The following is a 26,414-nucleotide window of genomic DNA, read 5'->3' on the forward strand; positions in this document are numbered from 1 at the left end:
TTAAAAAACTTGACTTTATTATTAAAGAGATGACAGGATGTTTGGGTCCATGGCATGACATTTCTATACATCTGTGCTATACAATGGACAGGATTTACAGACAGAGGTCTTGCAGTAGCATCTTCTCTTGGCACGCCCTGATGAGAACTTGTGATTGGAAAGAAAGACAGGGGAGCCTGCTGGGAGAGGTTAAAACATCTCCAACTCTGCATCTCAAATGGCGCCCTATTATGTATGGTGCCCTATTATGTATGGTGCCATTTAGGACGCAGGAAATAGCTTCATTGCCTCCTTTCCTTCATCTGCTCTGCTGACAGGTGAATGAAAGCAAGTCCTGGTAAGCATCTTCCATATCGCTTTCAGATCAGTGAAAAGGTTAGGGAGGCAAGGAAGCCACCTCTGACTATTGAGATACACCCGAATACTACAGTATAGTCCATCATAGGGGGGGTTTGAAAGGCTAGTTTTGTCACCATTCCACTTGTAGCTTCTTCAAGGTTTAATGTCGCACTATGACAAAAGTATTTTCCCAGGGTTGTCTGAGTGGTCAGGAGAGAAAAGTGGCATAGGTTGGGTGCAACACGTTTTGACAAATCTGTCTTGTACAATTAAGGAATTGAGCTGGTTCAACATGACAGATTCACAAGCAGAACAGAGGCCACAGTCTGCAGGGAGAATCAAGAGAAACCCAGTTAAAATAATACAAAACACAAATAAAATCCTAACGTCTGTCAGTCTTTTAGCCTTAGGGGCTGTGGGCATTGTTTTGGAATCTCTTTAGAGGTGGGTGGGAGCCTGCTGTGTTGGTTCCATAATACAGTTGTTAAACAGCTATAACAGTGTTTATTAACAGTTATAAAACACACCGCAGACTTTAAGACACGGGTATGAAAAATAAACAAACGTCAGTAAGAAAACCTAAACAAAATATTCACAGAACATCAAAACAAACCAATCAAATCAAGACATTCTGTTCATTATCAAATGTACAATATGAAATTCACTCGGTGATGGTAGCCCATCAGACACCTCAAAGAGGTGAGGGTGAACACAGCTGGAGGCTGGAGGCAGACTACTAAAATGACAGGCTTCTAAAACCACACCTCCCAAGAGGGGACTGTGAAAGAGTGGGAAAAGTGGATGTGTGTGTGTGTGGTGAATTGAGCGTGTGTGTTTGTTTGTGTGAGTAATTTGCCAATGACATTGGGGGAGGAGGCAGGGTTTCAAAATGTTCTGTTTGTTTATGTCATAGTGAAATGAATCCCAGTTAGCCCTATTTGTCTCGAGGTGTTAAAATGCAGGGCCAAATGGAATCTGTGAAGTCACCACTACAGCATCCTCCTATGGGTTCTCTTTCCAGAGCTCCGACTTTCCGACCTGAAGATCACTGAACAGACAACTGGGAATTCTGAAAAAAACTAGGTCAAATCATGACGTCAGTGATCTTCAGGTCGGAAAGTCGGAGCTCTGGAAAGAGGCCCGAGTTCCCAACTTGGAATTCCAAGTTGGATGACCGTTCAAAACGATTTTTCCCAGTTGGAGCTTGTTTTTTTTTACCGAGTTCCCAGTTGTTTTGAACGCACTGAAGTCGGAGATTTCAGAGTTCCTAGTTGTTTTGAATGCGATATTATCTCCACCTGGCTCTATTATGATGTCATCACAACAGATTCTGTCTGGCTCTTTTGTGATGTCAATGTTCTATCTGGTTCTATTGTGATGTCATAACAACAGATTCCATCTAGCCCTACTTTGATGTCATCTTCATGTCATATATAAATACTATCAAGGCAATTTCCGTGTGGCTCTCTGTCCCTATGTTGTGACATGGTGGTGTGCGTCAGGTCAGATGTTGGAGGGCCGTCGGCCCCTGGTGGCCCCCAGTGAGGCCCTCAGACGGGGGTCTCTGGCCCGGTAGTGCTCGTTGAAGTCCAGTCTGAAGCTGAGGAAGCGCAGGCTCTCGTCTGGACTAGTCATTATCAGCACCAAGAACTGCTGCACTATGCCCTGAGAAGGAGCACAACCAACCACAGATGTTATACACTGAACACTACCACAGACAACCAGACGGTCCTATCCACTGAACACTACCACAGACAACCAGACGGTCCTATCCACTGAACACTACCACAGACAACCAGACGGTCCTACCCACTGAACACTACCACAGACAACCAGACGGTCCTATCCACTGAACACTACCACAGACAACCAGACGGTCCTATCCACTGAACACTACCACAGACAACCAGACGGTCCTACCCACTGAACACTACCACAGACAACCAGACGGTCCTATCCACTGAACACTACCACAGACAACCAGACTGTCCTATCCACTGAACACTACCACAGACAACCAGACTGTCCTATCCACTGAACACTACCACAGACAACCAGACGGTCCTATCCACTGAACACTACCACAGACAACCAGACGGTCCTATCCACTGAACACTACCACAGACAACCAGACGGTCCTATCCACTGAACACTACCACAGACAACCAAACGGTCCTATCCACTGAACACTACCACAGACAACCAGACGGTCCTATCCACTGAACACTACCACAGACAACCAGATGGTCCTATCCACTGAACACTACCACAGACAACCAGACTGTCCTATCCACTGAACACTACCACAGACAACCAGATGGTCCTATCCACTGAACACTACCACAGACAACCAGACTGTCCTAGTGAAAGCCACTGTGGCAGTGAGAAGAGAGTAAGACCCATACCTGGTAGAAGTGTGTTAGTATCCGTAGCTGAGAGCGCATTTTTGGTATGGTTTCCTGGAACTCTTGGATCCTCCTGTTCTCCTCTGCCTCCTGTTCAGCCGTCACGCCCCACTCACCCTGAAAACACACACACAGACAGGCAACATTAGAGGTGTCAAGTTTCAGAAGGAACTTTGTTGTTGCAGCATCAGTGTGGTATCAAAGTGTGGTACCAGAAACCCTAGACCCACTCCAATTTGCATACCGCCCCAACAGATCCACAGACGATGCAATCTCTATTGCACTCCACACTGCCCTTTCCCACCTGGACAAAAGGAACACCTACGTGAGAATGCTATTCATTGACTACTGCTCAGCGTTCAACACCATAGTGCCATCAAAGCTCATCAATAAGCTAAGGACCATGGGACTAAACACCTCGCTCTGCAACTGGATCCTGGACTTCCTGACAGGCTGCCCCAGGTGGTAAGGGTAGGTAACAACACATCCGCCATGCTGATCCTCAGCACAGGGGCCCCTCAGGGGTGCGTGCTCAGTCCACTCTTGTACTCCCTGTTCACTCATGGCTGCACGGCCAGGCACGACTCCAACACCATCATTAAGTTTGCCGATGACACAACAGTGATCACCGACAACGACGAGACAGCCTATAGGGAGGTCAAAGACCTGGCCGTGTGGTGCCAGGACAACAACCTCTCCCTCAATGTGACCAAGACAAAGGAGATGATTGTGGACCACAGGAAAAGGAGGACCGAGCACGTCCCCATTCTCATCGACAGGGCTGTTGTGGAGCAGGTTGAGAGCTTCAAGTTCCTTGGTGTCCACATCACCAACAAACTAACATGGTCCAAGCACACCAAGACAGTTGTGAAGAGCGCACGACAAAACCTATTCCCCCTCAGGAGACTGAAAAGATTTGGTATGGGTCCTCAGATCCTCAAAAAGTTCTACAGCTGCAACATCGAGAGAATCCTGACTGGTTGCATCACTGCCTGGTATGGTAACTGCTTGGCCTCCGACCGCAAGGTGCTACAGAGGGTAGTGCGAACGGCCCAGTACATCACTGGGGCCAAGCTTCCTGCCATCCAGAACCTCTATACCAGGCGGTGTCAGAGGAGGGCCCTTAAAATTCTCCAGCCACCGTAGTCATAGACTGTTCTCTCTGCGGCAAGCGGTCCCGGAGCGCAAAGTCTAGGTTCAAGAGGCTTCTAAACAGCTTCTACCCCCAAGCCATAAGACTCCTGAACATCTAATCAAATGGCTACCCAGACTATTTGCATTGCCCCCTCCCCCTCTTTTACACCGCTGCTACTCTCTGTTGTTATCATCTATGCATAGTCACTTTAATAACTCCACCTACATGTACATTTTACCTCAACTAACCGGTGCTCCCGCACATTGACTCTGTACCAGTACCCCCCTGTATATAGTCTCGTTATTTTACTGCTGCTCTTTAAATGACTTCTTACTTTTATTTCTTATCTGTATATTTTTTAACCGCATTGTTGGTTCGGGGCTTGTAAGTAAGCATTTCACTGTAAGGTCTACACCTGTTGTATTCGGCGCATGTGACTAATACAATTTGATTTGAAAGAGTAACCAGTGCCATCTCTTCACTTCAGTAAATGAGTAACTAACACCCACACTAAACTGTTACAGATTTCCACTCTATGACCCCAGCATTCTCCCCATAGAGACATGACCTTCAACGTCGTCTCTACTCACATACTTCTCATTCAAGTAAACACACTCAACGGCCAATATTTAAAGTTAATATAAAATCCAATATCCCCCCCATCACTGACCAACAGCTTCTGTCACCCCAAACCCTCTTCCCTTGGACCTCAGTCTTATTTACAAGCTATTAAAAGAGAAACTTGGCAAACGCCGAGGCTGTGTTTGTTTTTCTAACACTTAAGACTTTAATGCTCTGATGCTCAGGGCCTGTTAAATCAATAAAATGACAACAACACCAGCATGGCCATTAAGGGGGGAACTTGAGTTGGCCCCTGGCTGGGTTCCAGACGACTTAGAACAAACAGGACATGGGACTCTCTGAAGACCTCATGTTCCTCCAATTACGCTCTATAACTAAAAGTTATCATCATTATAAGTAGTTGAATTGGGCCAGTAGACACCGGTACTGAAAACCAACACCTCAAATGTTCTACTGCTTGAGTACCGGCAACCTCTTATAGCATATTGGCTTAAAAATATTGCAGAGTACCGGAACCTAAATATAAACCTTGTCAGCCGGTGATTGTCAAGCAAATAACTGCCAGTCTCACAGTAACAGACCGTTAATGAACATTAACACACTCAGCATCCCCTGGCTTCCACACCAATGCAGACCTTTGGAATGTCTACATTTCAAAAAGTCTAATAAATCCATGTAATACAGCCCACACCTTCACAATAAATCCATGTAATACAGCCCACACCTTCACAATAAATCCATGTAATACAGCCCACACCTTCACAATAAATCCATGAAATACAGCCTACACCTTCACAATAAATCCATGTAATACAGCCCACACCTTCACAATAAATCCATGAAATACAGCCTACACCTTCACAATAAATCCATGTAATACAGCCCACACCTTCACAATAAATCCATGTAATACAGCCCACACCTTCACAATAAATCCATGAAATACAGCCTACACCTTCACAATAAATCCATGTAATACAGCCCACACCTTCACAATAAATCCATGTAATACAGCCCACACCTTCACAATAAATCCATGTAATACAGCCCACACCTTCACAATAAATCCATGTAATACAGCCCACACCTTCACAATAAATCCATGTAATACAGCCCACACCTTCACAATAAATCCATGTAATACAGCCCACACCTTCACAATAAAGCCATGAAATACAGCCCACACCTTCACAATAAATCCATGTAATACAGCCCACACCTTCACAATAAATCCATGTAATACAGCCCACACCTTCACAATAAATCCCTGTAATACAGCCCACACCTTCACAATAAATCCATGTAATACAGCCCACACCTTCACAATAAATCCATGTAATACAGCCCACACCTTCACAATAAATCCATGTAATACAGCCCACACCTTCACAATAAATCCATGTAATACAGCCCACACCTTCACAATAAATCCATGTAATACAGCCCACACCTTCACAATAAATCCATGTAATACAGCCCACACCTTCACAATAAATCCATGTAATACAGCCCACACCTTCACAATAAATCCATGTAATACAGCCCACACCTTCACAATAAATCCATGTAATACAGCCCACATTTTCACAATAAATCCATTATTTATTTTAGTCAGGTCTAAAGAAACATGACATGATGAAAATGTAGTCTATTTCAGAAGAACAGAATAGCATACTCTGAAAGGTCCTGATCTGGCTATGCCAAATGGCTGTGGGCTACACTCATTTAGCAGACAAGATTTGCTTAGAATTCTGTGGCATTATTTTATAGTTTTTTATAGTATGAAGAATACAATTGAACAAAGCTAAATAAAATATAAAGGATGCTTTCTCCAAACGCCCACATGGGCTATTCTGTGTTGAGCAATTAACAAAAGAAACAGGTACTCCTATATGCTTAATTTAGAGTTATTTATGTACCTTTAGTTGTGATACAAATGTTGGGCTGTATGTTTTGATTTTTAATACATTCTAAGGCTGCATGATGCGACTCTAACGAGGATTTGAGAAAAGTTGCTTGAAAGGCATGAGCTCTGCTTTGTTTTTTGTGCAGACTGTACACACTTCATCAGTCTCTCATTCATAATTTGACCAGCACTTGATAATGACTCGAATTTCCCAGCGGCATCCCTTTCGTGTGGCCGTAATGCCCCTAAAAAAAGCTCCTCTAACTCACTTGGCTCTCTGTCACGTGATCTAGTCTTTCTCACAGGCTACAAGTGAAGACAGACACATCGGGGCGCAACTGCACCCATCCTTATCCAATTCCGAGGTGCATATTGAAGATATTGGAAGAACTGTCCACATTTACTTTTTGTCAGCCAACAAGATGTGTAGGCCTAACGAACAGCAAAAGCACTACCCCCCCAGAGTACAAATGTTGACCTATTCTATATTTTGTGTGAGAAATAAATATTTCAAACAGTCTGGGACAGTTGTGGGATGTGATAGATCAAATGAATACAACCTCTTGCATCAAAGAAACATTTTTTTTACGCAATGAGGCTGACGCAACAGATCAGAACATTTAGCTTAAATTGTTGATAAACTATTAGGCTATTTCCTCACATTATAACCGCAGCAATGCGCACACGGCTACAAGCTCAAATGTTCCATTAACTGGAAAACACCATTATCAAAAGTTACATGCATAATCTAATGCTTTTATTATAAAAATATGCATTTTTTTGGTGAAAATTATCTTCCCCAAACTTGAAACTCACGTGCTGTTTATGTATGCCAGTTAGGTGCTACACCCTTTGTAAAGCGAATTAATGTGCTTCATTTTAAGAAGTTATTTGGCCACTTTAGTTGTGATACAAACCCTATCAAAACATATAGGCCTATGGGCTAGGCTACATGAGGTGTGGGACTATGATTGAAAAAGTTGCAAAAGAAAGTGATAATATATCATTCTTAAGTGACTAATAGCGGCTAATATTGTCACCCATCAGACTGTTTTTGATTTAATCTGGTCTTTACATATACTAAATAATATATGTGAAATCTGTTTTGATTTAGAATGGACCATTATCATGCACCTGTCTCAAAACTGGGGCAGAGGGATAAAAATCTAGGCACTTAAATAGCAAATGGAGGACGCATTTATTTTCATGCCAGCCAGTAGGCTATACTCTTGTTGTACATATAAGCAATGTGCTTAATATTAGGAAAGTAAAAAAAAAATCAAATATAGTAGGCTTAGCCAATAGAAAGCTGATGGGATCCTCCTCTTTTTAATAGAAGCCATCACTCTGTTTTCTCACACAATTGCATAGCCTATAGAAATGTGCGCAACATGAGCTCTCATGAAGTGTTTGATTAGATTTTCAAATACATTTGCATTGATTTTAGAGAGCTGAGTACCAGGCAGTTAGCAAGTTTAGTAGACTACTAATGAACAACAGCAGCAGCAGCATCAGAGCTTGGAGAAGCCTAATTACCCTGACTAATCAGTCATGTGGAATTTGACTGCCCTCATGACTGCCGGTGTGGCGGTAATACGGTCACCGTAACAGCCCTAAATGCTGGCATCCATTTCAGTTCACTTCAAGCCCCGATCCTTCTACCTCAGAATCCCTCTGCTTCTTCCGCTCCTCGTACTGCAGCCGCAGGGTGAGTTCCTCCAGGGCAGAGCGGTACAGAGAGTCCTGGGCACTCTGGAACTCTATGATCTGGTCAAAGATCGCCCTCAGCTGGTTCAACAAGGACTAGTGGGAGAGAAAAACATTTTAGATGACATTAGAGTTTATTAGTCACATGTACAGGGTCGCAGATGTAATAGCTGGGTACAGGGAAATTCTTAAAGGGATACTTAGAGATTTTGGCAATGAGGCCCTTCATCTAATTCCCCAGAGTCAGATGTACTCGCCGATACCATTTTTTTAAGTCTCTGCGTGCACTTTGAAGGAAGTTGCTAACTACCTCTAGCGCAATTGCTAACTTGCGTTAGCACAATGACACAATCTATGGGTATCTGCTAGCATGCTAGTATGCTAGCATGCTAGTAGATACGCATAAACTTCCAGTCATTGCGGTAAGACTAGTTACCATTAGGTCATGAAACTACCTTCAACTTCCTTCATACTGGACACAGAGACATGAAAGTTTATCCACAAGTTCATCTGACTCTGGAGAAAATAGATAAAGGGCCTCATTGGCAACATCCCGAAGTATCCCTTTAAGCGCCAACAGTGCAGATAAAAGAGAAGTGGACGTCAGTAAGTGCCTGTTAGAGTGTATGAGCATACGTGTGTGTCTCACCCTGCTGTTGGTGTCCAGTAGGCAGCGGGAGATGACAGAGTCTAAGAATCCTTCGTGGGCAGCGATGATGTGGTCTAGATCCTGGGCCTTCTCTACCTTGTTCCACAACTCATCCCAACAACACTCTAGCACCTGTACACACACAGCCACAGACCCAGACAGACAGGGGAGGAGGGAGAGTGTGAGAGGAGTGAGAGGATTAGAGAGGAAGAAGGAAAAAAAGTACAGCCCCTGACCTCGAAGGTGATGTAGTACTGCATCTGGTGGATGAAGTGGACCATCTCATTGGCCAGGATGTGGCACTGGTGCAGCACGCCAGACAGCTCTGTAACACAACATCTAACATGTTACCCTGGCTGCCTTATCTACAGCTCTTCGGTACATGACTCCCTCTGCTGGAGGTGAGAGGGAACTGCATGGTTGTGTGTGTGTGTGCGTGCGTGCGTGCATGTGTGTGTGTTCACCTGGCATGCTCTTAAGCAGCTTGGCGTTGCACATCTGTCCCTTCCAGATGTCGGTGAGGATGTACTCCATACGCTTGGCTCGCCACAGGAAGTTGAACACCCGCAGGTAGTGGCTCATGCACTCCCGTGTGAACACCTGCCACAGCCAGAACCAGCGAGAGAAACAGAAAGCAAGAAGAGAGAGACAAAGGAGAGAAAGAGAGAGAGACAAATTAGACAGAGAGAAAGACAAAGGAGACAGCGTGAAGAGAGAGAGAGAGCGTGAACACCTGTCACAGGGTAGCACAGCATTTACACATGTTCTCTCACCATATCACAGAACAACACAAAAAACACCAGCCGGCACTTGACTTCATCTAACATGGTTGACTGGTGGCCTTTGAATGAACATGTACAGTGGGGCAAAAAAGTATTTAGTCAGCCACCAATTGTGCAAGTTCTCCCACTTAAAAAGATGAGAGGCCTATTTGCAAATAAATTCATAAAAAATCCTACAATGTGATTTTCTGGATTTTTTTTCTCATTGTGTCTGTCATAGTTGAAGTGTACCTATGAGGAAAATTACAGGCCTCTCTCGTCTTTTTAAGTGGGAGAACTTGCACAATTGGTGGCTGACTAAATACTTTTTTGCCCCACTGTATAACAGAACAGAAAGAAACAACGTTCAGATGCTCCAGGTGGGCTTTTATGGATGAATGAAGAGAGAAGAGGAGAAGCTTTTTGGATTGCTTGAGAGGGTGTGTGTGTGTGTGTGTGTGGAGAGAGACAAGGCAACACCAGAGAGGATGGTATGTGTATGTATGTAAAGTGCTGTGGTTACCGTGGCGATAGGACCCTCTACGTGGTAGTCTAAACTGAAGACGTCCCAGCCTGTATCCCCGGGAGACACCTACAGAAGGAGCACAGATGGGTTGATGACCAGGCTTTAGTTCAGAGGGATAACATGGTGCCAAGTTGACAGTTTGAAATCCAATAGGTAACTCTGAGACATGTACATCCAGCATCCAGACATCAACAATCTAGGCTTCAGCTCAGAGGGCTAACAGTCTTGAGCAACGGGTTACCAGGTTGTGTTTCAAACCCCTGACTCAATACCGTGTTAGCTCACTGAGATAAAGCTTATGACAGCAGTAATGGTATGAGCTGTAGCCTATGACAGTAGTAATGGTATGAACTGTAGCCTATGACAGTAGTAATGGTATGAGCTGTAGCCTATGACAGTAGTAATGGTATGAGCTGTAGCCTATGACAGTAGTAATTGTATGAGCTGTAGCCTATGACAGTAGTAATGGTATGAGCTGTAGCCTATGACAGTAGTAATGGTATGAGCTGTAGCCTATGACAGTAATAATGGTATGAGCTGCAGCCTATGACAGCAGTAATGGTATGAGCTGTAGCCTATGACAGTAATAATGGTATGAGCTGCAGCCTATGACAGCAGTAATGGTATGAGCTGTAGCCTATGACAGTAGTAATGGTATGAGCTGTAGCCTATGACAGTTGTAATGGTATGAACTGTAGCCTATGACAGTAGTAATGGTATGAGCTGCAGCCTATGACAGTAGTAATGGTATGAACTGTAGCCTATGACAGTAGTAATGGTATGAACTGTAGCCTATGACAGTAGTAACGGTATGAACTGTAGCCTATGACAGTAGTAACGGTATGAACTGTAGCCTATGACAGTAGTAACGGTATGAGCTGTAGCCTATGACAGCAGTAATGGTATGAGCTGTAGCCTATGACAGTAGTAATGGTATGAACTGTAGCCTATGACAGTAGTAATGGTATGAGCTGTAGCCTATGACAGTAGTAATGGTATGAACTGTAGCCTATGACAGTAGTAACGGTATGAGCTGTAGCCTATGACAGTAGTAATGGTATGAGCTGTAGCCTATGACAGTAATAATGGTATGAGCTCCAGTCTGACAGTAGTAATGGTATGAGCTGTAGCCTATGACAGTAATAATGGTATGAGCTGCAGCCTATGACAGCAGTAATGGTATGAGCTGTAGCCTATGACAGTAATAATGTTATGAGCTGCAGCCTATGACAGTAGTAATGGTATGAGCTGTAGCCTATGACAGTAATAATGGTATGAGCTGCAGCCTATGACAGCAGTAATGGTATGAGCTGTAGCCTATGACAGTAATATGAGCTGCAGCCTATGACAGTAGTAATGGTATGAACTGTAGCCTATGACAGTAGTAATGGTATGAGCTATAGCCTATGACAGTAATAATGGTATGAGCTGCAGCCTATGGCAGTAGTAATGGTATGAGCTGCAGCCTACCTCCAGCAGGCGTACGTCCAGTCTCTTGAGGATCTCAGCGTTGTCATACTGGGCGTTGGTGGCCCTTACGGCTGTCTCCAGGATGCCTGTCAGGTTGTGTTGGTACAGAGTGGTGGCTGGGCGGGCCAGCTCTGGTCTGAAGGGACAAACACTAACGTCAATATATATGACATGTAGGATGGGGTGGGTGGGTGTGTATTTGTGCGTACCCATCTGTCTGTACACCTGTGTGTGTGTGTGTGTGTGTGTGTATACGAACTTTAGCAGGTCCATGAGGTGGCGTATGAAGTCTCCCTGGCCCAGCAGCAGGTATCGTCTCATGGCCTGCAGGTGCTCCAGCAGCAGATAGTTCTGGTTGAGGACATTCAGCAGGTACTTGCTGGTTTCAAAGTAGGCTGCATCTATCTTCCCCTGGAACGCCCCCTCCAGGTCTGATAACAGCTCTGCAGCTACAGAGAGAGAGTTATTATCTGTGGTCATTATGTGGGTACTGGAGTTGGCACTACATGATGCATATTAAACTCATCTCTCAGACCGTTTGCTGAACTCTGTATCTATAATTCAAGATAGAGTCTGCATCCCAAATAGCACCCTATTCGCTTCATAATGCACTACCTTTGACCGGGGGCTTCATAATGCACTACCTTTAACCCTTAAGGTTATGGTCAGAAGTAGTGCACTATAAAAAGGGAATAGGGTGGCATTTGGGACAGACAGGGTAAAAATACAACCCAACCCCTCCCCTTCCAACGCCAGTCAGTATGCAGTCATTCCCCTCAAGGACGAGGCTAAGGAAGGAACTGTAAAACCATTGATCAGCGACGGAGAGAGGAGCGAGACTAAATCCAGTCGATACGACAGAAAGTACCATAACAGTACAACCAGTTCTGATGCCAAACAGATCAATGCGGCTCTGCTCTCACTAGCTACAAACACTACTATGGCAAGACCAAGGCTTCTCTACTCTGTCGAAAGACACTGCCTGCTCAATACACACTCTCAGGAGGTATATTATGTACAAATGTGTACCAAACACCAAATGCCTGTGTTGTATTGAGCTAGCCACTGACAGGCCCCTTTCACATTGTGTTGGGGTGGGGGAGAGAGGTCAGAGAGCATACCATCTTTGGGAGAGTCTGTAGACTTGGAGGCCGGGGTGATTTTCCCTGGTGAGGTTCTGTCATGGCACACCTGATGCAGGAAGTTAATGGACTTTCCAATGAGCAGAACCTACAGAGACAGAACAGAAAGAGAGAACGAGCAAAAGTAACATGTGAATGCAAAGTTTATATTTTTTTTACATTGAGGATGAGATAATTGGTGTTTGTGTGTGTGTCTACCTTGCGGGCCTGGTCCATGGTGATGAAGGTGGGTATCATGGACTTCCTCAGTGAGTACTTGTCGTGCCACAGTCTGTCTGTCTTCACCGTGGGATCAGACGCCACAAAGAACTGCAAGGAGAGGAATCCCCATCACAATCACACCTTAAAAGACAGGACTCAACTATATCCGAACAACACAGGAGATTACTACAACAATGAATACTTATTACAGTAATGGAAAGAAAGTGAATGGTGGTTCCATCTCTCAATCATGATCGTCACTGAGCCAGTGGTTCAACTTGAAAACCAAAATGGATGCCGATAAGTAGACATCAGTGTTACAAGGTGACGACTTCTCTCCTAGGGGGTACAACAAGGGGGATTGAAAAGCCTTTTAGTAAACAAAAAGTATATATATAAAGTTTTATTTTAATTTCCGCTCTTCTTGTCATAATGAGTGTTTACAGTCTAACGCCACCTCCCAGCCGCCCCCTGGGCTGACAGAGGTGCCTGTAAGCTTCAGAGCCATACCCTCATTCCCCTCTGCTGGGAAGGAACAGCTCCATAACTATCACTTAGCCCTGCTACGGGGAGGGTCAATACAGGGGGCTTAAAACCAGTGTGCCCTTTGAAGCGTTCTCTTCTGAGAATAGCTCGGCAGTCGGTCTTGAAAGCCGCTACAACTCTCCTGTGCTCTGTGCTTGCCCAATCAGCACTTAGTCTCAGGTAGACGGAATCTGAGAGGGCGATTCAGCAGCAGGTGCATTAGGACTAGATTCACGGCCTTCTACTGTTCTGTAGTTGTGGAGACAGGGAAATGGATGGAGAGCAAGGACAGAGATAGGAGAGAGAGAAGAGAGGGCCATCACTCAGTTCCCCATTACCGTCCTCTCATCCATCCTCATTTGGAAGACCGCCGCACCCCTCCCCCTCTACCGTCCCCCTTTCCCTCCATCTCAGCTCAGAGATGAACCTGTCTGATGTCTGTCTGAGTCCACTTCAGCCAGAGCTCAGTTACTACCATCCGGACTCTGACCTTGACAAACTAATGGAAGTGTGTGTGTGTATTATATTTAAGCAATAAGGAACAATGGGGTGTGGTATATGACCAATATACCATGGCTACGGGCTGTTCTGATGCACAACGCATCGCGGCGTGCCTGGACACAGCCCCTTAGCTGTGCCTTATTGCTATTATAAACTGGTTACCAACGTAATCAGAGCAGTACAAATAAATGTAAAAGCTGTCATCAAGGCCACCCTAGTTTGAGAAACAGAAACAAGTCCTCAACTGGCAGCTTCATTAAATAGTACCTGCAAAACACCAGTTTCAACAGTGAAGAGGTGATTCCGTGATGCTGGCCTCCTAGGCAGAGTTCCTCTGTCCAGTGTCGGTGTTCTTTTGCCAAGCTTAATATTTTTTTTATTGGACAGTCTGACATATGGCTTTTTCTTTGCAACTCTACCTAGAAGGCTAGCATCCTGGAGTCACCTCTTCACTGTTGACGTTGAGACTGGTGTTTTGTGGCCTGTAATCAAACCCACAAATGCTGATGCTCCAGACACTCAACTAGTCTAAAGAAGGCCAATTGTTTTGCTTCTTTAAATCAGCCTAACAGCTTTCAGCTGTGCTAACATAATTGCAAAAGGGTTTTCTAATGATTAATTGGCCTTTTAAAATGGTAAACTTGGATTAGCGAATAACGTGCCTTTGGAACACATGGTTGCTGATAAATGTAGATATTCCATTAAAAATCAGCCGTTTCCAGCTACAATAGTCATTTACAATATTAACAATGTCTACACTGTATTTCAGATCAATTTGATGTTATTGTCATGGACAAAAAATGTGTGTGTATACAGTGCCTTGCGAAAGTATTCGGCCCCCTTGAACTTTGCAACCTTTTGCCACATTTCAGGCTTCAAACATAAAGATATAAAACTGTATTTTTTGTGAAGAATCAACAACAAGTGGGACACAATCATGAAGTGGAACGACATTTATTGGATATTTCAAACTTTTTTAACAAATCAAAAACTGAAAAATTGGGCGTGCAAAATTATTCAGCACCCTTAAGTTAATACTTTGTAGCGCCACCTTTTGCTGCGATTACAGCTGTAAGTCGCTTGGGGTATGTCTCTATCAGTTTTACACATCGAGAGACTGACATTTTTTTCCCATTCCTCCTTGCAAAACAGCTCGAGCTCAGTGAGGTTGGATGGAGAGCATTTGTGAACAGCAGTTTTCAGTTCTTTCCACAGATTCTCGATTGGATTCAGGTCTGGACTTTGACTTGGCCATTCTAACACCTGGATATGTTTATTTTTGAACCATTCCATTGTAGATTTTGCTTTATGTTTTGGATCATTGTCTTGTTGGAAGACAAATCTCCGTCCCAGTCTCAGGTCTTTTGCAGACTCCATCAGGTTTTCTTCCAGAATGGTCCTGTATTTGGCTCCATCCATCTTCCCATCAATTTTAACCATCTTCGCTGTCCCTGCTGAAGAAAAGCAGGCCCAAACCATGATGCTGCCACCACCATGTTTGACAGTGGGGATGGTGTGTTCAGCTGTGTTGCTTTTACGCCAAACATAACATTTTGCATTGTTGCCAAAACGTTCAATTTTGGTTTCATCTGACCAGAGCACCTTCTTCCACATGTTTGGTGTGTCTCCCAGGTGGCTTGTTGCAAACTTTAAACAACACTTTTATGGATATCTTTAAGAAATGGCTTTCTTCTTGCCACTCTTCCATAAAGGCCAGATTTGTGCAATATACGACTGATTGTTGTCCTATGGACAGAGTCTCCCACCTCAGCTGTAGATCTCTGCAGTTCATCCAGAGTGATCATGGGCCTCTTGGCTGCATCTCTGATCAGTCTTCTCCTTGTATGAGCTGAAAGTTTAGAGGGACGGCCAGGTCTTGGTAGATTTGCTGTGGTCTGATACTCCTTCCATTTCAATATTATCGCTTGCACAGTGCTCCTTGGGATGTTTAAAGCTTGCGAAATATTTTTGTATCCAAATCCGGCTTTAAACTTCTTCACAACAGTATATCGGACCTGCCTGGTGTGTTCCTTGTTCTTCATGATGCTCTCTGCGCTTTTAACGGACCTCTGAGACTATCACAGTGCAGGTGCATTTATTCGGAGACTTGATTACACACAGGTGGATTGTATTTATCATCATTAGTCATTTAGGTCAACATTGGATCATTCAGAGATCCTCACTGAACTTCTGGAGAGAGTTTGCTGCACTGAAAGTAAAGGGGCTGAATAATTTTGCACGCCCAATTTTTCAGTTTTTGATTTGTTAAAAAAGTTTGAAATATCCAATAAATGTCGTTCCACTTCATGATTGTGTCCCACTTGTTGATTCTTCACAAAAAAATACAGTTTTATATCTTTATGTTTGAAGCCTGAAATGTGGCAAAAGGTCGCAAAGTTCAAGGGGGCCGAATACTTTCGCAAGGCACTGTGTGTATATATATATATATATATGGTGTGTGTATTATGTGTATACGTTGTGTGTATTATATATATATATATACACACTGCTCAAAAAAATAAAGGGAACACTTAAACAACACAATGTAACTCCAAGTCAATCACACTTCTGTGAAATCAAACTGTCCACTTAGGAAGCAACACTGATTGACAATACATTTCACATGCTGTTGTGCAAATGGAATAGACAACAGGTAGAAATTATAGGCAATTAGCAAGACACCCCCAATAAAGGAGTGGTTCTGCAGGTGGGGACCACAGACCACTTCTCAGTTCCTATGCTTCCTGGCTGATGTTTTGGTCACTTTTGAATGCTGGCGGTGCTTTCACTCTAGTGGTAGCATGAGATGGAGTCTACAACCCACACAAGTGGCTCAAGTAGTGCAGCTCATCCAGGATGGCACATCAATGCGAGCTGTGGCAAGAAGGTTTGCTGTGTCTGTCAGCGTAGTGTCCAGAGCATGGAGGCGCTACCATGAGACAGGCCAGTACATCAGGAGACGTGGAGGAGGCCGTAGGAGGGCAACATCCCAGCAGCAGGACCGCTACCACCGCCTTTGTGCAAGGAGGAGCAGGAGGAGCACTGCCAGAGTCATGCAAAAATGACCTCCAGCAGGCCACAAATGTGCATGTGTCTGCTCAAACGGTCAGAAACAGACTCCATGAGGGTGGTACGAGGGCCCGACGTCCACAGGTGGGGGTTGTGCTTACAGCCCAACACCGTGCAGGACGTTTTTCATTTGCCAGAGAACACCAAGATTGGCAAATTCGCCACTGGCGCCTTGTGCTCATCACAGATGAAAGCAGGTTCACACTGAGCACGTGACAGACGTGACAGTCTGGAGACGCCGTGGAGAACGTTCTGCTGCCTGCAACATCCTCCAGCATGACCGGTTTGGCGGTGGGTCAGTCATGGTGTGGGGTGGCATTTCTTTGGGGGGCCGCACAGCCCTCCATGTGCTCGCCAGATGTAGCCTGACTGCCATTAGGTACAGAGATGAGATCCTCAGACCCCTTGTGAGACCATATGCTGGTGCGGTTGGCCCTGGGTTCCTCCTAATGCAAGACAATGATAGACCTCATGTGGCTGGAGTGTGTCAGCAGTTCCTGCAAGAGGAAGGCATTGATGCTATGGACTGGACCGCCCGTTCCCCAGACCTGAATCCAATTGAGCACATCTGGGACATCATGTCTCGCTCCATCCACCAACGCCACGTTGCACCAGACTGTGGGCCGAATACTTTCGCAAGGCACTGTATATGTATGTATGTGTTAAATATGTATGTATGTATTAAATATATGTATGTATGTATTAAATATATGTATGTATGTATTAAATATATGTATTAAATATATGTATGCATGTATGTATTATATATATATATATATATATATGGTGTGTACATTAAATATATGGTGTGTGTGTGCGCGTCACCTCATGGTAAGTGTCCTCCAGCTCTCCGTCGTAGATCCAGCGGTAGAGGAAGTTGAGGATGGGATGTGACACCAGGCTGAGGATGTGCTGCACCAGAGCTCTCATCTGAGGGTCCCCTGTCTTCCCATAGGCATGGACCGCTGACGCCAGTTCCCCTCCCTTCCTCCCTACACACACAACATTTGAACCACACACTTGAATCACACACACTATTTAAATGGATACTTGATGGTACCAATCAGCAGGTGCCACAGACACACAACTCTACCTTGGCAGAAGTCAACGAGGGCAGCCAGGGTTTTGAGGCGGACTTTAGGGTCGTAGGTCCAGACTAGGAGACGTCTGAGGGTCAGACTGCTCTCCACTCCCAGGTTCACTCCCTGGTCATCCTCCACCTGCAACTGTCAAACACACCTTTACATGACCTGTAGCCTAAATGGGTTTTCCTCTTGAAGGGCTAAGAACAAAGTTCATTCACTTGAATAAGGCAGTACAGTGTTTTGAGAGGTAGAGAAAGGTGTGCGTCTTACCTGTGAGTGCAGCACTGCCAGAAGTCTGTAGTACTCCTTCAGTTCCTGATGCAGGGAGGCACAGAAGCTCTGTCCCACCAGGCCGAAGGCTCGGTCCAGACTGCGCGAGTCAGTGTACTTCCTGATCTTGTTGTGGAGCCAGCCCAGCTCAGCCAATCGGTTACTGGTGTCCCTCAGAGACTTACAGAGAACCACCTAGGGACACACTGGAGAAGTTACGACAGGAGAATGCACACGCAGGCACACAGGCACAAAATACAGGGAATACTGTGAATATCTGTCAAAGTAACCCATTTAATGTGTGAAGGGGTTGCCAGGTTGGTCGTTAATTATCCCCGTTTGTACCATCTGTCCTGTATGGCTCCCCACAGACAGGAGACACACACAATCGGAAAACGGGCCTCTCCTGCTGCCAGGTTACCATTCAGTCACTCACACACAAGTACGCCACAACCCCCCATGACTACAGCATCACCAAAGGAACAGCAGCTCCGCTCTTCAGCCCAGAATCATGAATAGGAACACATCAGCTGTATTATTACAGAGCCCTTTGCCAGTTGGAGGACCATTAGAATTCAAGGTTCATCCCTTTCACACCAGTTTGTTCAGAACTAATTTCACTTTTTTAAAAGGCAGTCAGCGTGGCCCTTGTTTCACAGATTGAAGACATTCGCCAAGAAGCCCGGAGCCCAAACTGTCTGCAGTGTCTCTCTGCTGACGGAGTCGTCTTATGAGGACGAGGTGTTGATACTCACCGTCTCTACTTTAGACAGAATAATAAAACATGATTGTCTCTATTAATGTTCCATTTCTGTATTCTGTTCTAATTATTCCGGAAACCGTGTTAGATTGAATAGGGTTTATAGCGTAACTGATGACTTCAAAAAGACCTCAGGAAACACCCTTGACGGCTAGATTTGGCTCCAGTGTTCTCGTCCGATACAGTGATCCGAGGCCAGCGCATTGACAGCAGGCTATATATATATATATATATATATATATTTATTTTTAAACACTGAGAAGATGTATAGCTGAAACAGGTCGACTGTAATTTGTAGGAATATTAGAAGGGAGGAAAGTTGTAATGAATCCTTGATGGATGATAGAGGTACACCATCGATGTGGCTCCTAACCAAAGAGCCAACTATTGATCTGTCAAGCTTTTTACCCCTTTTAGAAACAGATCATCAGCCTTGATGTCAGCAGCACTACAGCTGAATCTGAAAAACGCTGTCGGTCGGCCGGTTCTACAACAGCCTTGATGTCAGCAGCACTACAGCTGAATCTGAAAAACGCTGTCGGTCGGCCGGTTCTACAACAGCCATGATGTCAGCAGCACTACAGCTGAATCTGAAAAACGCTGTCGGTCGGCCGGTTCTACAACAGCCATGATGTCAGCAGCACTACAGCTGAATCTGAAAAACGCTGTCGGTCGGCCGGTTCTACAACAGCCATGATGTCAGCAGCACTACAGCTGAATCTGAAAAACGCTGTCGGTCGGCCGGTTCTACAACAGCCATGATGTCAGCAGCACTACAGCTGAATCTGAAAAACGCTGTCGGTCGGCCGGTTCTACAACAGCCATGATGTCAGCAGCACTACAGCTGAATCTGAAAAACGCTGTCGGTCGGACGGTTCTACAACAGCCATGATGTCAGCTAGCGATGAAACAGGGTAATCTGTCAATAACTGGTCTAGCTAGTATGGATGGAAGTACGGCGCTGTCTACATTAAACATTTTAGTCATTTAGCAAGACGCTCTTATCCAGAGAGACTTACAGGAGCAATTAGGGTTAAGTGCCTTGCTCAAGGGCACAGACAGATTTTTCACCTAGTCAGCTTGGGGATTCAAACCAGAGACTTTTGGTTTCTGGCCCAACGCTCTTAACCTCTAGCCTACCTACCATGGTGCGTGTAAACACAACACGTTGACTAACTAACATATACGCAGTGTACAAAACATTAGGAATACCTGCTCTCTCCATCACTTGTTAAATCCACTTTAATCAGTGTAGATGAAGGGGAGGAGACAGGTTAAAGAAGGATTTTTAAGCCTTGAGACATGGATTGTGTATGTGTGCCATTCAGAGGGTGAACGCGCCAGACAAAATAATTAAGTGCCTTTGAATGGGGGTGGGTATGGTAGTAGGTGTCAGGCACACCGGTTTGAGTGTGTCAAGAAGTGCAATGCTGCTGGGTTTTTCACACGCAACAGTTTCCCGTGTGTATCAAGAAGGGTCCACCAACCAAAGGACACCCAGCCAACAAGACAACTGTGGGAAGTATTGGAGTCAACATGGGCCAGCATCCCTGTGGAACGCTTTTGACATTTTGTAGTCCATGCCCTGACAAACTGAGGCTGTTATGAGGGCAAAAGGGGGTGCAACTCAATATTAGAAAGGTGTTCCCTAATGTTTTGTACACTCAGTGAAAGGTCAAATAGCTTATGAAGTTGGTTATCAGTTTTGCATTCGTCAGGGAAATATTTCAGGAACAAGGTGCACAAACTGAAATACCAAAGTCACCTTGGAGTCGATCTTGTAGCAGTTGTCTGTGTTGCTCATCTTAATGAACTTGCCGTCGATCCCCTGGAAGACATACAGGATGTCTCTGACCAGTGCAGCCTCACCAACCTCCGCTGGAGAGGAGAAGAAGAACGAGGGATTCAGAAAAACAACAAAAAGTAGGACAACATTAACGAAAGCCATAAAAGTTACAGTACCAGTCAAAAGTTTGGACATCTCATCATTCAATTGTTTAAAAAAATCTATATTTTCTACATTGTAGAATAACAGTGAAGACGTCAAAACCATGAATTAACACACATGGAATCATGTAGTAAGCAAAAAAGTGTTAAACAAATCTAAATATATTTTATATTTGTTGAAAACTTTTTTGTTTACTACATGATTCCATATGTGTTATTCATAGTTTTGATGTCTTCACTATTATTCTACAATGTAGAAAATAGTACAAATAAAGAAAAACCCTGGAATGAGTAGGTGCTGTATCTCTCTGTATATCTATTTAAGTCAGCCCCCAACCCTGTCAGTGGAGCACTAAGACAAATTAAATACCGGGAGAGCAACTAAACGGTTTATGAAATGAGGCGGTTCTTACTGCAGAACAGGAACATTTCATTGCAGACTTGGTACATTTCCCTCCGACCTAATCTCTTTATGTTTACTATTGAGTAATCAGTTTGCAGAGCCACTGTGCAGAGAGTGTCTTTTACCATTACAGGCCCCCTACCCAACTTCTGCCTACGTTACAAAATGTCCTCCAACCGTGACGCATGTCCCAACTACGCCATGTAGTTCCATACACAAAACGTAGGCTTATACATCCCAGCAATGTCAGTCCCCACCCCCAACTCACCAGTGAGGTCCCCGTCATGGCGTGGCCTGGGGGCCCGGGTGGACAGGGGTGAGGGGGCGAGCGGGGCCCGTGAGGTAGGTGCAAGGGCGGAGGAGTTAGGGAGGGCCCACGCCAGCCGAGAACCCAGCTGCTGCCCTGCTGTCTGGGGTGGGTGTCTGGAGAGAGCAAACATAGAAATGTTTAATGGACCATTTTGTATGTTTACATCCGTGTAACTATAGACATGTTTTCTCCCCCTCGACATGCATAACTCTTCCCCTATACATGTTGGTTCTCCTAATGCAAACTGTCTTGTAGGACCATTACCATTAATAGCCTGTTAATGAGGGCGTAGCGATGCCTCAGCTCCAAATGACTTTTATAGTGTTGATGATGATCCACTCAACCACCCACTAATCAGATACTTACCCTGGCACTACACGAGTATAGCCAGACTAATTATACACAAGTGCTTGTGGGGTTGTGGAGAAGGACATGCATAATTGATGCTCACAACGGAATGGAAATACCCTGCTACAACAAATGGCTACAAAGAATTGTTTTGTTTTTTTTAACATGTCCCACTAATTTAAGACCCCTTCATATTCTGAAGGTTCATTGGTTACTCAGATGCGGTGCTGATCTACAACAAAAGCATACACTTCCTGCAAGTCCACAGGAACAACACTGAAGAAAGTCTAGAGTCATGTACGACTGACTATGGAGTCCTGGGTGCTGACCGGACAAACAGGGTTCCATCGATTGGCCTTACCCGGCCAGAAGGGGCTGAGGGGTGGGTGTGGGCCCGTTGAGGGAGTACACCCCCAGGCTGCTGATGCCACTGGTGCCCATGCTGGTGGAGATCTGGACGCCCCCAGGCCCCGAGCGCTCGGGGTAACTGAGGGGCAGGCTCCCAGGTCGGGTGCAGTAGAACGGGGTGGAGTGGGCGTCCCGGGGGAGGGCCTGGGCAAACAGTGCCCCATAGCTGCCAACCTGGGAATGACATGCTATCATTAAATCAATGATGTATCAATTAAATAATTAAATGTGGAATAACATGGAACATTTAATAGAATAGCTATTTCTGCTATTAATGGAGTTCTACAGAACTAACATGGCCACGATGGAATTACTGTTTGTGATGATGCAGTCTAGAGGATTATAATGCTTCCATTTTCTGTATCTACAGTACCCGTCAAAAGTTTGGACACACAAAGGTTTATCTTTATTTCTACTATTTCCAACAATGTCGAAAAATAGTGAAGACATCGAAACTATGAAAAAACACATATGGAATCATGTAGTAACCAAAAAAAGTGTTGGTTACTAAATATATTTTATATTTGAGATTCTTCAAAGTAGCCACCCTTTGCCTTGACAGCTTTGCACACTCTTGGAATCTCTCAACCATCTTCATGAGGTAGTCACCTGGAATGCATTTCAATTAACAGGTGTGCCTTGTTAAAAGTTCATTTGTGGAATTTCTTTCCTTCTTAACGCATTTGAGCCAATCAGTTGTGTAGTGGCAAGGTAGGGGTGGTATATAGAAAATAGCCCAATTTGGTAAAAGACCAAGTCCATATTATGGCAAGAACAGCTCAAATAAGCAAAGAGAAAGGACAGTCCATCATTACTTTAAGACATGAGGTCAGTCAATACGGAACATTTCAAGAACTTTGAAAGTTTCTTCAAGTGCAGTCGCAAAAACCATCAATAGCCATGATGAACCTGGCTCTCATGAGGACCACCACAGGAAAGGAAGACCCAGAGTTACCTCTGCTGCAGAGGATAAGCTCATTAGAGTTACCAGCCTCAGAAATTGCAGCCCAAATATATGCTTCACAGAGTTCAGTAACAGACACATCTCAACATCAACTGTTCAGAGGAGACTGTGTGAATCAGGCTTTCTTGGTCGAATTGCTGTAAATAAACCACTACTAAAGGACACCAATAAGAAGAATAGACTTGGTTGGACCCAGAAACACGAGCAATGGACATTAGACCAGTGGAAATCTGTCCTTTGGTCTGATGAGTCCAAATTGGAGATTTTGGGTTACAACCGCCGTTTCTATGTGAGAGTAGGTGAACGGATGATCTCCGAATGTGTGGTTCCCACCGTGAAGCATGGAGGTGGTGGTGTGATGGTGCTTTGCTGGTGACACTGTCAGTGATTTATTTAGAATTCAAGGCACACTTAACCAGCATGGCTACCACAGCATTCTGCAGCGATACGCCATCATATCTGGTTTGCATTTAGTGGGACTATCATTTGTTTTCCAACAGGACGATGACCCAACACACCTCCACGCTGTGTAAGGGCTATTTGACCAAGAAGGAGAGTGATGGAGTGCTGCATCAGATGACCTGGCCTCCACAATCACTCGATCTCTACCCAATTGAGATGGTTTCGGATGAGTTGGACCACAGAGTGAAGGAAAAGCAGCCAACAAGTGCTCAGCATATGTGGGAACTCCTTCAAGACTGTTGGAAAAGCATTCCAGGTAAAGCTGGTTGAGAGAATGCCAAGAGTACAAAGCGGTCATCAAAGCAAATGGTGGCTACTTTGCAGAATCTAAAATCTAAAAAATATTTTAATTTGTTTAACACTTTTTTGGATACTACATGATTCCATATGCGTTAATAAGTAGGTGTGTCCAAACTTTTGACTGTACTGTATATATAGCTATGGTTAGTGTGTATGTACAGACCCAATTGGTTTATTCAGTCCCAGGAGTAATGGCTCTCTTCTGTTTGCCTGCTCTCTGTGGTGTGACACACTGGGTCCCTTGCCCTCCTCCTGCAGAGAGTGTGTGTGTGTGTGTGTAGAGCACTGTGGTGTAATGACAAGTATACCCACCCTGGACGGTTTCCTGGGGTCCTCACAGAGACTGAGCAGCAGGTATAAGACGGACCACCTGTGTTTCAGCACCCCCTGTTAATGGAAAGCAAAACACACAGATTCTCAATTGGTTCTCCTTTCAAAGCCAATAGAAGTATGCATATGCACCAGGGTATTTGGAACAGAAGACTGACCTGAGTCTGCAGCTTTCTGTGGAGCTCAGAGAACAGGGCAGCGTCACCCTCTCTCCTCTGCTTCAGCACTGGAGAACCAAAGGACAAGACAAACAGAATCAGACCACTAAATAAACAGACATACACCAATTCCAAAAACAGTTGATTAAAGGGGGCTCAACTCCACTCTGAACAAGGGTAAGTGCTGTTTTTTATCTTATTTACTATGCTTAGCGATCGATGGTCATTAGTGGCATTACTCCGACTACAAACAAAATCTATTGAGATTTACTATTACTCTTAACAAACGTATTTCTTTATTGTCAAATGTACAATGCTGTCACCTTTAACACGAGACAGAAAAGCTCTACTGGGAAAACAACAACAAAAGACCACATTAACAAAGGATGCATGTTTGCAAAGGTAACAGAGAAAGCGCAAACCAGTGATGTGCAGATGCCACTTTCGACTGTTGAGATGGACTCTCACACTCACATTATTGTCTCTAATAATAGGTCATAGGTCACTCACGTTCTTTTTTTATCTTCTCTGACACTAGGAACTCATCCCTCTCAATGGTGGGAGCATAGTTACTCCCGACGACTCTCACAGCATACTGGAACTGGTGGGCTACTTCAGCTGAAATGTGAAATAGGGTTGAGTTGAAGTATTGAGCATGGAATATCGGCTTTTCCTAAACCATGTCACTACTAGTGAATTAATCTTTCAGACTGGTTCAAATCTTACAGATGCAGAACGTTTCCCCTCAATCAGTAGCTAGCTCCCAATCTTACACTTTCTGTTAGTCATGCCAAGTGATAGAAAATTAAACGTTAGTACCTGCGCTCTAAAAAGTCGGATAAACAATACTTTCCGGTGAATATTTTGTCTCATATTTCGAGCAGCTGAAATACTTAACTGCACAGACAACCGGTATAGTAAGTTCAAACGTAATTGTATTCAACATTCTGGCTTGTAAGGAAAATGTCCACGATTGTGCAGTGCTTTGTTTCAGACTGTATAACTTTACCAAGAATTGGTATCAAAGTCAGATTTATTAGGCAAACTTTCTGGCAGCCTGGCATGCCAAGCTAGCTATCCCTAACTAGCTAACTTATTTGAAACCAGGCGTGGTTGGACTGTTGTCAACCGTATCTGCAGCTACCTATATCTATCTAGCTATGACACACTTTTGGTAGTTAGCTAGTTAAAGCCTTGGATGTAGCCATCACCTAAATACAAATAAGTGTCGAGCTAACGTTAGCTAGATGGCTAACTAGCTGTGGTCCATACATAGCATGCCATCTCTGACTTGGCTGGCTAGGTGTGCAGTTACTAGCTAGCCTAAGCTAACTAGCATTGGCTGTCACACAAACTTGACTTAACTACAAACTTCTTTAGCTACTGTAGCTAGATGGCGAGCTGAACGCTGGTATACAACTGTTATATCAGCATCACTGTTAAATGTTAGCTAGCTAGCAACAGACCAGGCTAGCTGCACATAACCGCGCCTGGGCAATCTAACTAGCATCATAGCTACCTTCGCTCTTCCCAGTGATCCTGCAGCAGAGACTTTGAAGGAGGACGTTGGGGGACTTTTGATCTAGGGGAGCCATTGCGTTGCAGTCTTTAGTTTTCCTTATCAGACGCCAGCGATACTACTGGATGCAGTTGTACCCACTACGATTGCTCTTGTTTTGGGTTTCCACTCTCAGTAACAGCCATTTTAACGGAAAGCGTCCTGACTGGAGGCGTTGCTAGCAAGAAGAGAT

General features: G+C 44.5%; 1 protein-coding gene across 2 annotated transcripts; it reads right to left on the bottom strand.

Moving 5' to 3' along the window:
- LOC139412918 (tubulin gamma complex component 3) lies at positions 1 to 26,414 on the bottom strand. 2 transcript variants are annotated; one of them, XR_011634742.1, is made up of 22 exons: positions 26,183 to 26,404; positions 25,174 to 25,281; positions 24,664 to 24,731; positions 24,488 to 24,562; positions 22,403 to 22,623; positions 21,652 to 21,806; positions 20,799 to 20,911; positions 18,274 to 18,468; positions 18,012 to 18,144; positions 17,744 to 17,910; positions 12,821 to 12,931; positions 12,602 to 12,710; positions 11,740 to 11,929; positions 11,481 to 11,616; positions 10,008 to 10,076; positions 9,188 to 9,323; positions 8,960 to 9,048; positions 8,724 to 8,855; positions 8,030 to 8,170; positions 2,745 to 2,861; positions 1,493 to 2,004; positions 1 to 1,377 (listed from the first exon to the last, which is right to left on the bottom strand). XR_011634742.1 is itself a non-coding variant. In XM_071159788.1 (21 exons), the coding sequence occupies exons 1-21, from the start codon at positions 26,256 to 26,258 to the stop codon at positions 1,843 to 1,845; spliced, it is 2,703 nt and encodes a 900-aa protein (XP_071015889.1). In that variant the 5' UTR covers positions 26,259 to 26,414; the 3' UTR covers positions 1 to 1,842. The 2 variants fall into 2 exon arrangements, 1 of the variants encoding a protein (XP_071015889.1); XM_071159788.1 differs by having other exon boundaries at positions 1 to 2,004; positions 26,183 to 26,414.

This window comes from Oncorhynchus clarkii, chromosome 7 (assembly GCF_045791955.1).
Source record: "Oncorhynchus clarkii lewisi isolate Uvic-CL-2024 chromosome 7, UVic_Ocla_1.0, whole genome shotgun sequence".
Lineage (NCBI taxonomy): Eukaryota > Metazoa > Chordata > Actinopteri > Salmoniformes > Salmonidae > Oncorhynchus > Oncorhynchus clarkii.